The 15,210-nt window shown below is 35.7% G+C and overlaps 1 protein-coding gene across 48 annotated transcripts in view; it reads left to right on the top strand.

Annotated features, from left to right (window-relative positions):
• Positions 1 to 15,210, top strand: part of RIMS2 (regulating synaptic membrane exocytosis 2) — a 425,424-nt gene that overhangs the window by 238,744 nt on the left and 171,470 nt on the right. For 26 of the 48 annotated variants that reach the window (XM_072327929.1, XM_072327901.1, XM_072327904.1 and 23 more), the window contains 4 exons: positions 44 to 91; positions 8,403 to 8,533; positions 10,279 to 10,450; positions 11,023 to 11,176. In XM_072327929.1, coding sequence (XP_072184030.1) covers positions 44 to 91; positions 8,403 to 8,533; positions 10,279 to 10,450; positions 11,023 to 11,176 — 505 coding nt within the window. The remainder of the gene's footprint in view (positions 1 to 43; positions 92 to 8,402; positions 8,534 to 10,278; positions 10,451 to 11,022; positions 11,177 to 15,210) is intronic. The other 22 variants (XM_072327906.1, XM_072327921.1, XM_072327930.1 and 19 more) reach the window with 1 other exon arrangement.

Genomic DNA, 15,210 nt, shown 5'->3' with positions numbered 1-15,210 from the left:
TTTGGTTTTGTTTTATTGCTTTTTCTTTAATTTTGCTTACCAGAGCCAAAGCCTTAGTAGAAGAACAACGCCTTTTGTTCCTAGGGTTCAGGTAAAGACTTCGTCTGCCTGACAAAAACTAAAGTTGTGGTTTTTTCTTTTGTTTGTTATGGAAAATGCATAGTAGGAAAACGTTACGTTCTAGTCCGTTTTCCCATATTATTAGTGTGTTGCTTTAAGCCATATTAACAAGTTTCATGCCATCTTTGTGAGCAGCTTGTAAAGTTCTGCATGGGGTTTAAATACTAAATTAGAATTTAAAGAGACAATTAGTTTTTGTTTTGCTGTTTATGTACAACTTAACTCATACAGGTTTCAACAATCCTGATGGCTATGTATCCCATGTACAAAAAAGTGTGTACTGTTTATGCAATAAATGATTTTCTGCTGTTCATGTTTGAGGTCATTATATAAAGATTGATGTCTCTTTAAATCATTCATTATCATTACTTACCACATCCTTTTTTGCATTTTCCAAGTAATAGTAGCGCCTTGAGTGGAAGACAGGCAAATAAATTTGTACCTGGTTTAAAGAGGCAACATTTTTGCATGTGGAATTTGGTCCTTACATTTAAAAAACTCATCAAAATAACCCAAACTCTGTTTAACCAAAAAAATGAACTCTCAATTTGTGTTACTTAATTATTTAGCTTTGGAATTTTATGTAGGTACAAGTTGTTTGCCTATTTTCATTAGGAAACTTCTAAGGTACTGTAGATTAATATAAAAGTAGGTTTTACTAATATTTAACAGTGCTTATCTTGCTTTGCTGCATGTCTTTCAGTTTCTTGTATGTAGAATATTTGCTTTTCTTACAAAATACCATTATGGAGTTGTTAATCTTTTGTGTGGGAGCTGTATAAATGTTCCTTATGTTTGCTCAGTTGCTCAAGGAGAGATGGAAATGAGGGAATCTAAAGGATGAGAAAAAAATAATTAAATCTCATGTTGAAATGGGAAAAAATTTCATATAAATTTATAAAAGAATTAAGTAAAACTGTAGGACATGATTTGGTTATGAACCAGGTTTAATAAAGTACATTTTTCTTTACATTATTTGATTTTCCTAACCAGTCCCTAAATGTGTAAATAGAAATAAAAAATAAAAAATCTTTAAAAAGAGATTAAAAATAATAATATCTCAATGGTACTGTTTTAAATAAATGTTAGTGTGAGCTGCTGACATAGGAACTATGTAAGAGTGCTTTCTGTTAAAAATTTAAAACATCCCTTAGTGTGATTAAGGAGGTTGGCTTCTGCTTGTGGTAACGAAATCAAAGAAGGTACAAATCCAAATCCAGTCAGAAATAGAGGTAAACATTGTATTTGACACAAGTAGACTTATAGTATCTATTTTCTTGTTATAAATGTTCAAAATAAATTAAGAAATAATACGATAGGTGTTCAATTTAAAAAGGAAACAAAAGCTTGAAACCTTCAATTTTCTTGTAATAATATAATGAATAAATAACGTGTAGTAGTCTCGCTTTTGTCACATTATATAAAGAAATAGACATAAAACTTGTCTGTTTTACTTAGATTAATATTCTCTAATGAAAAATATACTTTGTTCAAACGATTATGGTAGTAATTTAAGAAAATAAAACAAGCTCAGTGCTTGATTGGCAATATGTAGAAGTGGGATTGCTTATGATGTTGTAGGTAGGAGCCATCTTTAGCTCCAGTTCTGTTTCTGTACACTGGGAGCATCTCTGAAGTTTCTTTACAGAGCTCAGTAATTGTCCAAGCCAAAAATAGTGGTAGGAGGAATGGCTTTAATCTAAAAGAGGGGAGATTTCGGTTTGATGTTAGGAAGAAATTCTTCACTCACAGGGAGGTGATGCCTTGCCACAGGCTGCCCTGAGGAGCTGTGGGTGCCCCAGCCCTGGAGATGTTCATTGCCCAGCTGGATGAGACCCTGGGCAGTCTGATCCGGGGGGAAGCAGCCCTGCACAAGTCTGGGGGTTGGAACTAGTTTTGAAGTCCTTCCAACTCAAGCCCTTGTATGCATCTATGAGAAATGTTTCTGAGGAACTTGAACATAAACCATGAAAGCATCTTTAAGACTTGGCTGAAACAAAAATTCCCTGCCTGCCTGCTTCTTGTAGGGAAGGTTGATAGAATCTTGAGATGGTTTAATCTAATATGTTTCCATAATTCAGGTTACAGAGATGAACAGAAATTCCCCAGTGAACTGTAAACAAGCTGACTTGGGTGTTAGAAGCAGTCCAGCAGTAGTGCAGAACTCTAGTTTCTTTTTGGCATGAGACATTAGCTTACACTGAGCTCTGAACTGTTGTTTGTGCTTGTCAGGAAGTATACTTTACATTCTGGACTGCACTATAGCTGTTTCTGTAGAATTCTCAGTCAGAATGAGCATCTCCAGCGCTTCTGTTTATACCTCTGTTTCATTGCTCTTGAAAGGAAATGCACATCTTTTTTCTTACTCTTGACTTCTCTGCTTGTTAGTCTGAAACTGATCCTGGTGATGTATGTCCCAAATCCTGGCACAAGTTCCTCCTCTGCACTTCTGTCTCTATGTCATTCAATTCATTTAATGTTCTATCACTGGATGAATTAAAAATTAACCTTGTTTTACTGGAAAGAAAAACATACAAATTTGTTTTCCCCAACCATCCACCCTTCTCCTGAACTTCTATTACTTATATAGCACTTAAAAATGTGCACATCTATTTCTTGAACTTTTAGATTAATTTTATCATATAGGCAATTTTCTTACAAGATGATGTTTTGCAGCATCCTGGTAGGGAATCATCTGTTCATGAATGTGTTTTCCCTGCAGTATCTTTTATTTTGTGGAACTTGATTTTGACCAATAGTTGCCATTAACCTACTATTTTTCTTTCTAACTTCAGAAATTTCAGACATACTTTTTGCTTCAGTGCGGAACATCAGTATCTTTAATCATATATAAAGATAAATGCAAGCAACTATTTGGCATTATTGAAATAAAAATGGAGCTACTAAAAAAAAAATTTGAGATAGATGTAGATTAAAATACCTAAATACCTTCGTAATTTTTGCACTCAGATCTGCAATTTGCGAAATTGCACTCAGATCCCAGAAGCTCTTCTGTTTCACAGTCTTTTCTTGTATGTGTTTCAACATGTACAGCAGCAACCTAAACAGAACTAATAGTTGGGTTTAGCAACTTTGAGTAGTCAGCATTCATTAGAGGTAGATTTAAAAGCAACCAAAGCTTGTCTTAATCTACACCGGGGGTTTACCACCTCAGGGCAATTCCTTTGGTTACATAAACTTAGTCCAAATTAAAATAATTGTTTTAAGCATTTTTAAAGATAAATCGAGACATTTTTTCTCCATTAGTGTATCTTGCAGGTGTATCTCCTACTTCAGAATAATGTGGGGGGAAAAAAAAAGAAGCAATAGTATCAGCTTCAAAGTATAGTGCTAATAAACAGCTATGTAGGTTACATGAAGCATGATAATGAACACCACAAGAACAAAAATGCCTTGTCAGCTGTCTCTCAAACCTAGCATTGTCTGAGTAGTCCCTTGACTGGGGTGGTTAAATTCAGGCCACAGAGCAGGTATTCACTTCCAGTGGTACAAATTGTCTCTATTGTCTATGAGGTGCATGAAGCAAAACTTAAAGAAAGAAATAAAAGGTAGAACAGAATGTATAAATTTAAATATGCTGTTTTTAAGTCTGAAGTTGTGACTTATGGTGTCTTGAACATTTATGTGGAATACACAAATCCACACTGGAATTAATTAGTTAAGCATTCAAGTAGTCAGCATGCATGAAAGAGGAATATGGGAAACGACAATAATATTATCTAGATTTTCATAATTGATTTCCCTTATGCATATTTATTAGCATATATATCCTAATTACATGATTACTTTTTTTTTCTAGAACTCTGATCTTAATCAGTACATTGATTAAAAAGTTTTTAGTTAAGACAAGATGTGAAAGAAAAAGGACGAAATCTAATATAGTGAATTTGTTTGCTTAATTTATAGAGTTAAATTTATACTAGCTTGAGGTGTCTTGTGGAAGATCTTCAACTTAGGCTGTTGAGGGAAAGAAGTAGATGCCTCAATATCTGCAAAGAATGGTCCAGCCCCAAAAAAGGACACTTATTTCCATAACTCTATTTGAAACTTAGGCTACTCCAGAGTGTGAGTCACCTCTCCAGAAAGAGATGTCTGTCTCTTCTTCTGAGCGTACTTAAGACCAAACAGCAGTAATAGATTTCTGCATCCTTATTTCTTAGAATGCACCAACTTTCATGTAATGTTTTATATGTGGGAAACTCATTCCACAAAATGTACATCTTTGTTTTAAGCTCTTTTTAGGCTAAAGAGATTGAATCTCTCAGAGAAATGCCTTTAGCATCCTTTTCTTCTCTGGAGCAGGATGTCTTTTGTGAAGCCAATTTTTTCTGTGGCCACAAATACAATTGTGTGATATGGTGATAGTGAGAGAAGCTTAATTTTAATGTATCAGATTCCAGGCCTGCCAACTAGAATGTGCACTGATCTAACATTGTTTCAATATTGGATAAAAATCAGAATTCTTGAAACTGGGACCAGACTCTCAGACCCTTTCAGCCCACCCCCTTTCCTACCCATAACGAGTACCTTCATAATCTGTCTACAGAAGTGTTCTTTTTTTATTCTGCTTTGTACATCAGGTGATTCTACACGGTAGCCCACCTCCAGAAGTTCAGCATCTGCTGAACACTGTGGATGACAGGCCATCTCACAGTTTCAGGGTTTATTACATTCAGATATCTATCACAACAGAAATTTAGTCAAGCATTAGGTGCACATTTGCCAAGAGAATGATAGCATGTGAGCATGTGTTTCCAGGACGTCAGCATTAATGAAAAAGATCTCTGGAAAGTCATCAGATGGAATAAATTTCTGACTAGATTAAGTTTTAGTTGCTAAATTATCAAAGTCCTATTGGAGATATTTCGTACGGGTATGGCTGGTGCACAGCCCATCAGCCACCTTGATTTTTTAGTGATGTATTTTCTGTGGTGTAATTTTGGCTTTCTCTTTCCCCCATTTAGATCAAGATTGCATATATCGTAGTTTCTTAGATTGTCTAAGCATTTACTTGAAGATCTGTAGATTCTCTTCTGTTAGTTGCTTACGTTTTTGGTGCCGAGCATCTCAGTACCTGTTCATTCTTGTGAGTCTTTCTCCCTAAGGACTGAATAATTCCAATGTTCTTGAATAATTCCAATGTTCTTCCCTTGATTTGTGTTAAGAATCTTTCCTACAAACTGCCCAGCAAAACAATAAAGAAAAAAGAAAAAATCATTTTCTCACCATCTTTCCTGTTATACACATGGTATCCCATGTTTATTTCACTATATAAAATTGATACAATGTTATCTGTGGTGTAGTAGGATTGTTCTGCTTTTGGCAAGTAAGCATTGAGACTTTATCATCAACATCTGAGACAACCATCTTCTGATTTTTCAGATGTAATGCATACTTTAGACTTCAATTCAAACACTTTGTAGGACTTCATATTAGACTCCAGAGCCTCAGCCTAAGCTCTCAGCCAGTGAAGAACATGCAGTTTATAAATACTAAATGATCCACCTTCCAACATACAAGGCCTCTGGGAAAGAAGGAGGGATGGCATCAGACTGCAACTACCTATGAAGGCCTTAATCAACATTTTTCTTTTTAAGAGTAGGAAAGAAAAGCTTATTTTAGGAAAATACCATCCGTCTGGATATTGTGTCATAGGCATGTACAAATAAGACAGAATTTGGTCAGTTCTACACCCAAACCCATTTTTCATATTCACTGTGCCACCCGAACTTCTTTCTAATTTTCATTTACAATTTCCTGTCCTGACTTCTTATCAGATTTTCTTAAATCTCAGTCTAACTATGCAATGCCTTCTGTGCCAGTTATGGACCTGGATTGTTCTTTGTAGCCTTGTTCAATTTTCCTCATCCAGTCCAGCTTTTCCCTTCTTCTTTGGTCCCTGATGCCAGTGATTCAGTTGTTCCTGTGTTCCACCAAGAAACATCCATTATTTTTTACTTTTCTGGTCATTATAAAGTTTCTTATCAGACACATCTTCCTTCTTCTAAATCCATGAGAATGCAAGACCATCCTCCCCTCCAAGGAATTCTTCATCCATTCTCACACTTACTTTCCTTCCTTCTCTTCTTTGCATTTGAATTAATTCTTGGATTACAAGCGTTTTTTTCTGTATGATGAGTGTTAACACATTTGGTCATAATTCTGCCTCCTGACCTGGCCAGTAAAGAACTACTGGGTCAGTATACCTATTATGAACATTGTTCTTCAAATTTAGTGAGAGAGATAGGAGAGTATTAGATGTGTGATAGTGCAAATTTTGAGTTCTCGTGGCAGAACACATACAGCAGAGCATCTCAAAGACCTAGGATTAGATGATTTAACATCCCCCTTAGTCTCATTCTTCAAACCATTTTGGCAAAGTCTTTCTGCAAACATCCAGTCAAACAAATATAGCAAAGAAATATTTAGCCTAAATATGAGTGAATAATTGTAGTTGCATTTTTTGCATCTAGTTGTGGGTTTTGTTACCTTCATTTAGTTTATGATAGTGTCTGGATCATAAATACAATGGATTCTGCTTAAGGAAAATTAATTTTTCCCCTGAAAAAGGCAGGTGATGAAGATTTTCTTCAGTGCAGCTCCCCTTGGTGTGTAGCCAGTGTTTGAGAGTCGATGAGTCTCTTGTTTGCTCAAGGACTGCCTTGCAGGAGGATTTATTTAGGGTCAGAGAACATTTAACTTGACATGCACTGCAGAAGTCAGCAAAGCTTCTCTTCAGGTTCATATTGTTGATGCTCATATTGTTGGAGCTAAGCTTTCTACTTGTTATCTGTAGGTCAGATCTGTAGTCCAGATATTATCAATTTAGAGAAATATTGACAAATTCCCTTGCTTTGCAGGCATGGAAGAAGAACATCTAGAAGTGTCTTCAGAAACTTATTAATTTCTGTCACGCCATTTCCTACTTCAGTAGTCAAAAAACACTTTTACTATTTGTACAAGAAAGTCAGTAGAAGGGCTAATAGCATGATAATACTCGATTTCTATCCACCCTCTTCTGAAGTCTAAATGCTGCTCATTGGTGGCTGTAGGATGGGTATTCCTGAACTCTAATGGCGTACAAAGAAGTAAACTACCACCAACAAATGAGTTGGTATTTCTTGCTGTCATCTCAATTATTTCATTAATTAGGAACAACAGAAAGCTAAATGAGTCTCTTGTTGATTGGTCAAAGGTCTTGAGAACTGTGTCAAGACCTTTCTCTAAATCACTGAAATGCTGAAGATGAGAAGCTGTAGTAGCAGGTGAAGATCTCGTATCTGAAATGATACTCCACAGAAAGTGTATATACCTCTGATGTTTACCTTAGCTGGGGTTTATTGGCATTTACCTTATCTAGAGTGTACTTGTGCCTAAAGGAACACTGCTTTTTGTGAAGCCAGGAATAACCCTCATTCCCATAAATTCAGGGAGGGAACTTCTTTAAATGTCCATCAAACTGGCCATGAAGGGAGCTTTCTCTGTAAGTTGCAGTTAATGCTGTCTCAGTGGTACTCCCAAGTAATCTCTCCCTGGCTATTTGAAAAACCTTGTTTTGTCCTACCTGTACCATAACCCATGACACAGATAGTGCTGTAAAGCAGGTCTGTCCTCTCCTCGAATGATACATTTGTGTCTATATTATTCAAACTAGAATAGCTAAACAGCAGCACTTAATGAACATAGTGAAGATGTTTGCTAGACAAAGTCAAAGACTGCTTAATAATGATTTCTACAGATCAGTAATGTTAGTTTTTGCCTTGTTGTTGTTGAATTTGATTGGGAAGAGGGTTGTTCTACTGAACCTCTCTCTTAACTTTTGAGGGCTTATTTTGACCTTATCCTGTGGTCTTTCCTGCACAACAGGGCATAAACGTACATTCATTCATTGCGCATAAAATCCCTGGTAATGTATATAAATGAATGCCATACATCAATAATGCAAGTAATACATTACATTCCCAAGTAATGCATTACACTGCCAAGAAACAATAATCCTAACCCTAATACCATGAGAAAAAAGATAGTGTGAAATAATGTATACATTGTAAAAGGTTCTAAAAATGAGTAACTCCAGGTGCATTCTGAAACTGTTATAGTATGAATATATTTTTCCGCTTTACTACAAATACAAACTAGTATGCAATATTTGTGCTTAAGCCGCCAACGTAAATAGAAGCTAATGAGTAAATTTAATTTAAAAATTAATATGGTACTTTGTTTTAGAAATGAGTCCACTAATTAATATTTTCTTATTACAGATAAAACTGTGGTACGACAAGGTTGGTCATCAGTTAATAGTGACAATACTAGGAGCAAAGGATCTTCCTTCGAGGGAAGATGGGAGGCCAAGGAATCCTTATGTTAAAATTTACTTTCTTCCAGACAGAAGGTAAGGTGAACAGAAAGACAATGTTTGAATAAGAATTAGCTAAGCTTACCTGTCATACACTTATGGAAACATATTACAGTTTGAATTTTCTTAATTGAGCATGCTACGTAACAGCAGTGTGTCTATGGACACTGAATATTAACTGACTTTCAATGGCTATTTTGTTAAATACTGAATGGAAAATTAAAGACAGGCATAAAACATTGCATGAGAAATAGTTATTTGCAAAGCATGTTTTTAGTGTTCTACAGAACCCTTGTTTCCTATGACTGTAATTCCTGCCTAGAGCAAAGAAAGTGCTGCAAAGGTAGGTTCACAGATTTCTAGACTGATCAGTCCAGCTGTTTGGTTTTTCCCATTCAAAGCAGGAAAAAAATGTACAATTGCAATCTATGGATTTTTATTTTTTTTAAAAAATAATTGGTGTTTTGCAAGAATTGTTTCACCTTCTTCCTATGTATGTGAAATGTTCAGAACTTTTCTGAAATTATTCCATGATTCCTATCAAATATATAAGAATCAGCAAGTTGTCATATGGCTGGAAAATTCATTTTATTTTCCTTAGAAGTAAAAGCTATGTAAGCAAAATATATTTCTTGCATAAGAGAAGAAAACGTGCTAGAGGTAAAATAGGCTTAAATAAGTCAAACGTTTAATTAGATGAAAATATAGAATTCTCTTTGATTAAACAGATTTGAATGGAAAAGCTTGTTCAGTGTAACTTATTTCAGTTTTCAAGGTTTATTGTAATAAAATAATTACATAATTTGCTTTAATAATGTGTCTAAAAATATTATGTATTAGTTAACGCTGACCCAGTTTCTAAGTAACTGTTCATAAATACAGTAACTATATTACAATTGCAAGTACTTCCAAAGAATGCAAGTACTTCATTGCCATATTAAAAAATCCACATTAATTTTAATGCCACAGCTGCACAGAGCAATCAGGAGGTTTAAAATTAAGCATAATTCTGAGAACTCTTCCCGATATTGTCCATAGAAGGAGTGTGGGTGTTTTCTAGTGAAATTCATTTTCATCAGAAAATATGAGTTCTTTCAAGCAGAAATGTTCTGGAAAACACATTGCTCTCAACAACACCCTTGAGCCTGACCCAGGATTCCCATGGTAGCCTTGCATAAGGCTCCAAAAAGTCAGGCTCGCCTCATGGAGGAGATCTGCCTTCAACCTGGTGGCCCAGAGGATTGTCTTGGAAGTTGTTCTGAGAGTGCTGTTGCTGACAGTGTTGCTGGAAGAGTTTATGTAACGTACTCCTGGGGCTTCTGGTGTCTTAGCTGGCTTACTTATCCAGAATGTGTATTTTTGCTGTGTCCAGCATTGTTTGAGCATGCATAGTACTATTGGTCTATGACTCATGGGAATCCTATCAGTAGAAGTACATGCATTTATGAAAAATCCACGTTTACTGTTTTCAAAACAAATATAGAAAACCATTTCTTTTTTTTCAGGGAATTTCTTTAAATTGGAATTGATGTGTGAACTGTGAAATCAGCTAACTTCAGATTCTAATATCAAGTTACAAATTATCCCCAATGCATACACTGAACTTTGTTGTATCAAGAAGAAATCCTGGTATATATTATCGGAGTATTTCCATAACAATAACAATACAGTGTGCTGTTGGTTTAAAATTTGCTGCTTTCCATGATTCGGTTATTACAGATTATATTTGATTTTTTTTGTTTTGTTTTGTTTTTTTTTGTTTTTTGTTTTTTTTTTTCCAGTGATAAAAACAAAAGAAGAACAAAAACAGTAAAGAAAACATTGGAACCCAAATGGAACCAGACATTCATTTATTCTCCAGTTCACCGGAGAGAGTTCAGAGAACGAATGTTAGAAATTACCCTTTGGGACCAAGCACGAGTTCGGGAGGAAGAAAGTGAATTTTTAGGAGAGGTATACAATCATTGGTACTTGTTACAAGAATACATTAGTCCACATGTTTATAGGCAGGATACAGTATTTTATAATAAGGTCATTATTAGTAAAGCACAGATGCTTAAAGTTGTTAAGTTGTACTTATTTCATTAGGTTGTAATTGCCACGTGGTACTGGTATGAGATTCTGTATTTCTTCTGTTTTAGTAACAGAATGCACACAGTTTCTCAGTTTGTTTGAGAAATGTATATTAAAGTCCTCATTTCACGTACTTTTATTTTAACAGAATATTGGAATATTGCTGGCCTTCACTCTCTACAAGTTGACTGAATACTTTTAAGGCTGTTGTAAAGTAATAAAGGCTGTGTGAAAATTTTTTGGTGTATTTAATATTATAAGGGCACAGAAAATGCCTTCTTGTAAAGTGCAGGATTTTAACAGCACTTAAAAAGCAAACACATCAAGTTAAAAGACGAAGTCTTTAAAAGCAAGGGAAAAATAGAATAAAATTCATGAACATATGTATTTAAAAATGCTGTTATATGAGGGTTTCCTACTTTAATCCTTTTTTTTTTTTTTTTCTATTTTAGATTCTTATTGAGTTAGAGACAGCACTGCTAGATGATGAACCTCACTGGTACAAACTTCAAACACATGATGTCTCTTCATTGCCACTTCCCCATCCCTCACCATATTTGCCACGAAGACAGCTCCATGGTGAGAGTCCCACACGGAGGTTACAAAGTAGGTTGTTAGCTTTATCCATCCATAGTTTGTTTGGATTAAGGTGTAAAATATGTTAAATTTTTGTAGATAGCTGGTGATGGAATTTGTGTGATCATTTGCAGCTGTTATGAATCAAGTCATTTAGGATTACTTTTGAGGGTCTGAAATGTTACAAACGGTATTATTGAACACTGTACAATACAACATTGTTATCTTATGAGACAACCTGGTTGCTCTTTTTATCTTAAAGTCCTATCTCCCATATTGCTTTTATTTTTTCATAGTTTAATCAAAAGTGAAAATGTGGTAAGTTTCTCTTTAGGTAAAACTTGTTAAAAATAAAGTAACCTGAGTATAAGATGTGTTACGAAAGCAATGCTGTGGCCTATTGCCTTGTTTTAATAGTCTTATGTGGTTACATTCACAAATGGAATGTCTCTTGTATTACCATTTTATAGAGTCTGGTAGACTTGATTCACAATAGTTTCATGTTACCAGTAGATATTCTGAGAATAGAATATCTGAAAATAGAATAACTACGGTGTGCTAATGGAAGTAGATACATAAGAATAAGACATTGATTGGTGAAAATCTGTTTCCTTAATGCTGTGTTGTTTCTTTAGTTTAACTGCTCACTGCTCTCAGTGATTCAAAGCTATCTTTCATTGAATGAACAATACAAAGTGTCAAGTGACACTGTGAAAAATCTTATATTATTCTAAAAGATAATTTGTGCAGGAAAATAAGGGGGAAAACTATTTCAAAGAGTCTTTGAATTTTATTTGGACATTGCACATGGGTGTGTATGTGTGTTTGTGGTAACACCCACAAACTCACAGAAGCTTATAACTGTGTAGGCTCACAAATAAGCTTGCATATTTGCTGTGTTCTCTGTGGACCCTCTATTAATTGCTTTCTGGTATGTAAGTATTAAAAGTAGTTAGTAGTTTTTGTGTCTGTGCACTAGTTGATGAGAAGAACTAAAATGCTCCATATCATAATGTTCTGATAGTTACATTAACTGTGAGTTGAAGTGCATAGCCTTCAAGTTGTAAGATTATACAGACCCTTAAAAGAGCGAAAGAAATGCTAGTTAACAGATAAAAAGCACTTTTTCAATTATTTTGCCTTCCGTTTTGTCAAGGACCATAACTGTTCTTTATGTAATTTTTTTCAATTTATTTTTCTCTGTACTTTTTGCCATCTTGCCACACTTATAGTAAGTTTTCTGCCATGTAAAAATACTTGCAGACCAGTTGGACATTTCAGTATCTATTTGTATTTGAAATCTGTGAAATATTCATTTAAAAAAAAAAAAAATCCATCTTGAAAACAAACCCTCTTTCTTTATAACAATTCCCATCTGTGCAATAAGTAAATTCCCTGAAGAATGAATGAAGTAGTAAATGATTTTGGAAAAGATTAGTAGTGGAACTTGTTTACAGATCTGTTCAGTGGTATTATTACAAAATTTGATAGTCAGTGAGGTTTTAATACTGTGCTAAGCGTAAAAATCACACCATTCATGAAATGAGGAGGAAAAGAAAGGACTTAGCAAATCTTCAGGTTTCAGGTTGAAATCCTGCTTTTCAGTGAAGGATGATTCAGTCTTATTCCCAGAGCAATAATTGGATGCCTCATGATATACAAATTTTAGCCAAAGGCGCATTATAAGCTATTGGCAGGGGAACTTCTCTGATGCCTTTCGATATGCACTTTCCTACAGAGACTAGGATTCCATGAGGAAGGATATTCTCTAGTGTTCTGGGAATATATTTGCTTCTTGTATCCTTATGTATTACATATTATTTCCAGTTTGAAAATACTGTACTACATGACAAATAGAGAAGAATGTCTTTTGGAATTTAAATCAGAAACAGATGTTGCACCAGGTATCCTCTAAAAATCCCTTCCCAACCTAAACTACAGTGGACTGACGAAGGCCAGACAAAACATCTTATGACTTAAACCTTAATACATTAGTAGCATCATATAGAAGCTTGTTGCTTCTACTGTTTTTTGGAGGTCCAACGCCCCTGCAAAACAGGTTCCCTAGACCAGGTTGCACAGGTAGGTGTCCTGATGGGTCCTGAATATCTACAGAGAAGGAGACTCCACAGCCCCCCCAGGCATTCTGTTCCAGTGCTCCGTCACCCTCACTGGGAAGAAGTTCGTATGCACATTTGCGTGGAACATTGTGCTTCAGTCTGTGGCCATTTCCTCTTCATAGCCACGCACTGCTGTACTGCTGAAAAGAGTCTTGAAAAGAAGTACTTGATTGTATACCCCTCTAAATTGCTAGTGTGAGAAGTACCAATATATTTTGAATTACGGGATTGTTTGTTGTTTGTATAAATACGAATGTACACACCTAAGCTTTCTTATTTGTCAAATACATATGTATAAAGGCATTATTTAAATGTTATTCTCTGAAGGTAGCTCAAAAGAACCACCTACATTTACCACTTACTGCTATTCTCTTTTTAGTATCATTGAATTTTGGTGTTCTGAAGATGAGCAAATTGTCAGTCCTGAAGACTGAACTCCCATGTTTACAGGTAGCCAGCAGCACAGGGTGAGCTTCTCACAGAGTCCAATATGCAATGTCTTCCATGAACCAGCTTTCAAGGAGAGTCAGTAGCTTAGTTTCCACATCTTTTTATCTCTCGGTATCTTGGAGTGGGCATCGTGTTGTGGTGTAGAGTGATGGAAGCCAGCTGTTCACCTTCTCTTGAGGTTAATTTTTGAATCTTTGAACTAGCTTCAATTTTTTAAAATATTTTACATAGTACTTGCATACATCAAGAATTCCAGGCTTCATTAAGTGGAGTTGTATGCCAACTGATTTTTTTTTTTTTTTTTATATTGCCTCTGAAAAGTGACTCTAAACAGCAAAGATTATTTTAAAAAAAGATTTTAGTATTCCTGTAGTTGCTTAGGCCACACTATTGATTTTCTTTCTCATGTTAGGTAAGAGACTTACTACAGGTTACACTGAAAATTGAATGTGGTTTGGATACTGCACTGACTCCATTACAATCAGTGTGTTACCTCAGTGTTTTTGACATGGGATTGAAAATCAAGAGGAATTACTTTGTCCCCAGGTTCCAGAACGGAGAAAGCAGACACCAAATTGAATCAGAGAGATTCTTATTCAATCTTTTAAAGTTATGTTCACATAACATGTACATTTGTGCAACGTGGGCTGATAATGCTTAGTTGATAAAGGATACTGGGCTACTATCATGTGTTTTGAAGTACAACAGTTTTCTTCCTGTTGTTCTGTATTAAACTCTGATTTTTTTTTATTAAGTATCTTCCCTTATTTTGTTTAACTACAAGAATTTTAAGAGTTCCCAGTTTCCTAAGATTAAAAAACACAACTGTCACTAGTTCTAGGTCAGAGTTTGTAGCTTTAAAGCCAAACTGACGGAACTATTGATCTACATACCAGAGAGTGTAGGCAGTCAGTGCTTATAACAGCTAAATGTCAAAAGAAGGGAAGAAATGTGAGAAACAGTAAAAAACAGACGGTCTCGGGTCCCTAGTTACAGCATAGGTATCCAATGGAAATAGAATTTTTAGTTATCATGAGAATCATAGATTCGACAAGGTTGGAAAAGGCTTTCAAGATCATCCAGTCCAACTGTTCACCTAACACCAGTTCCCACTAGCCCATGTCCCTTGGTGGCACATCTGAACGTCTCTTGAAGACTGCCAGGGCTGATGACTCCACCACCTCCCTAGGCAGACAGTGCCAATACTTCACCACTCTTTCTGAGAATAAATGGTTCCTGATACCCAACCTGAACCTCCCATGGCACAACTCTTGAGGCCATCCGACCTAGTCCTATCACTAGTTACATGGGAGAAGAGGTTGACCTCCACCTCACCACAGCCCCCTTTCAGGCAGTTGTAGAGAGCAATGAGGTCTCCCCTGAGAGCAATGAGGCCTCTTCTCCAGGTTGAACAATCCCAGTACCCTCAGCTGCTCCTCATAAGACTTGTGCTTCGGAGCCCTCACCAGCTTCATTGCCCTAAATAAGCGGTGA

The sequence above is a fragment of the Excalfactoria chinensis genome, chromosome 2, assembly GCF_039878825.1.
Source record: "Excalfactoria chinensis isolate bCotChi1 chromosome 2, bCotChi1.hap2, whole genome shotgun sequence".
Taxonomy (NCBI): domain Eukaryota; kingdom Metazoa; phylum Chordata; class Aves; order Galliformes; family Phasianidae; genus Excalfactoria; species Excalfactoria chinensis.
The sequence above is the reverse complement of the archived record's forward strand: the minus strand, read 5'-3'. Positions and strand labels throughout refer to the sequence as shown.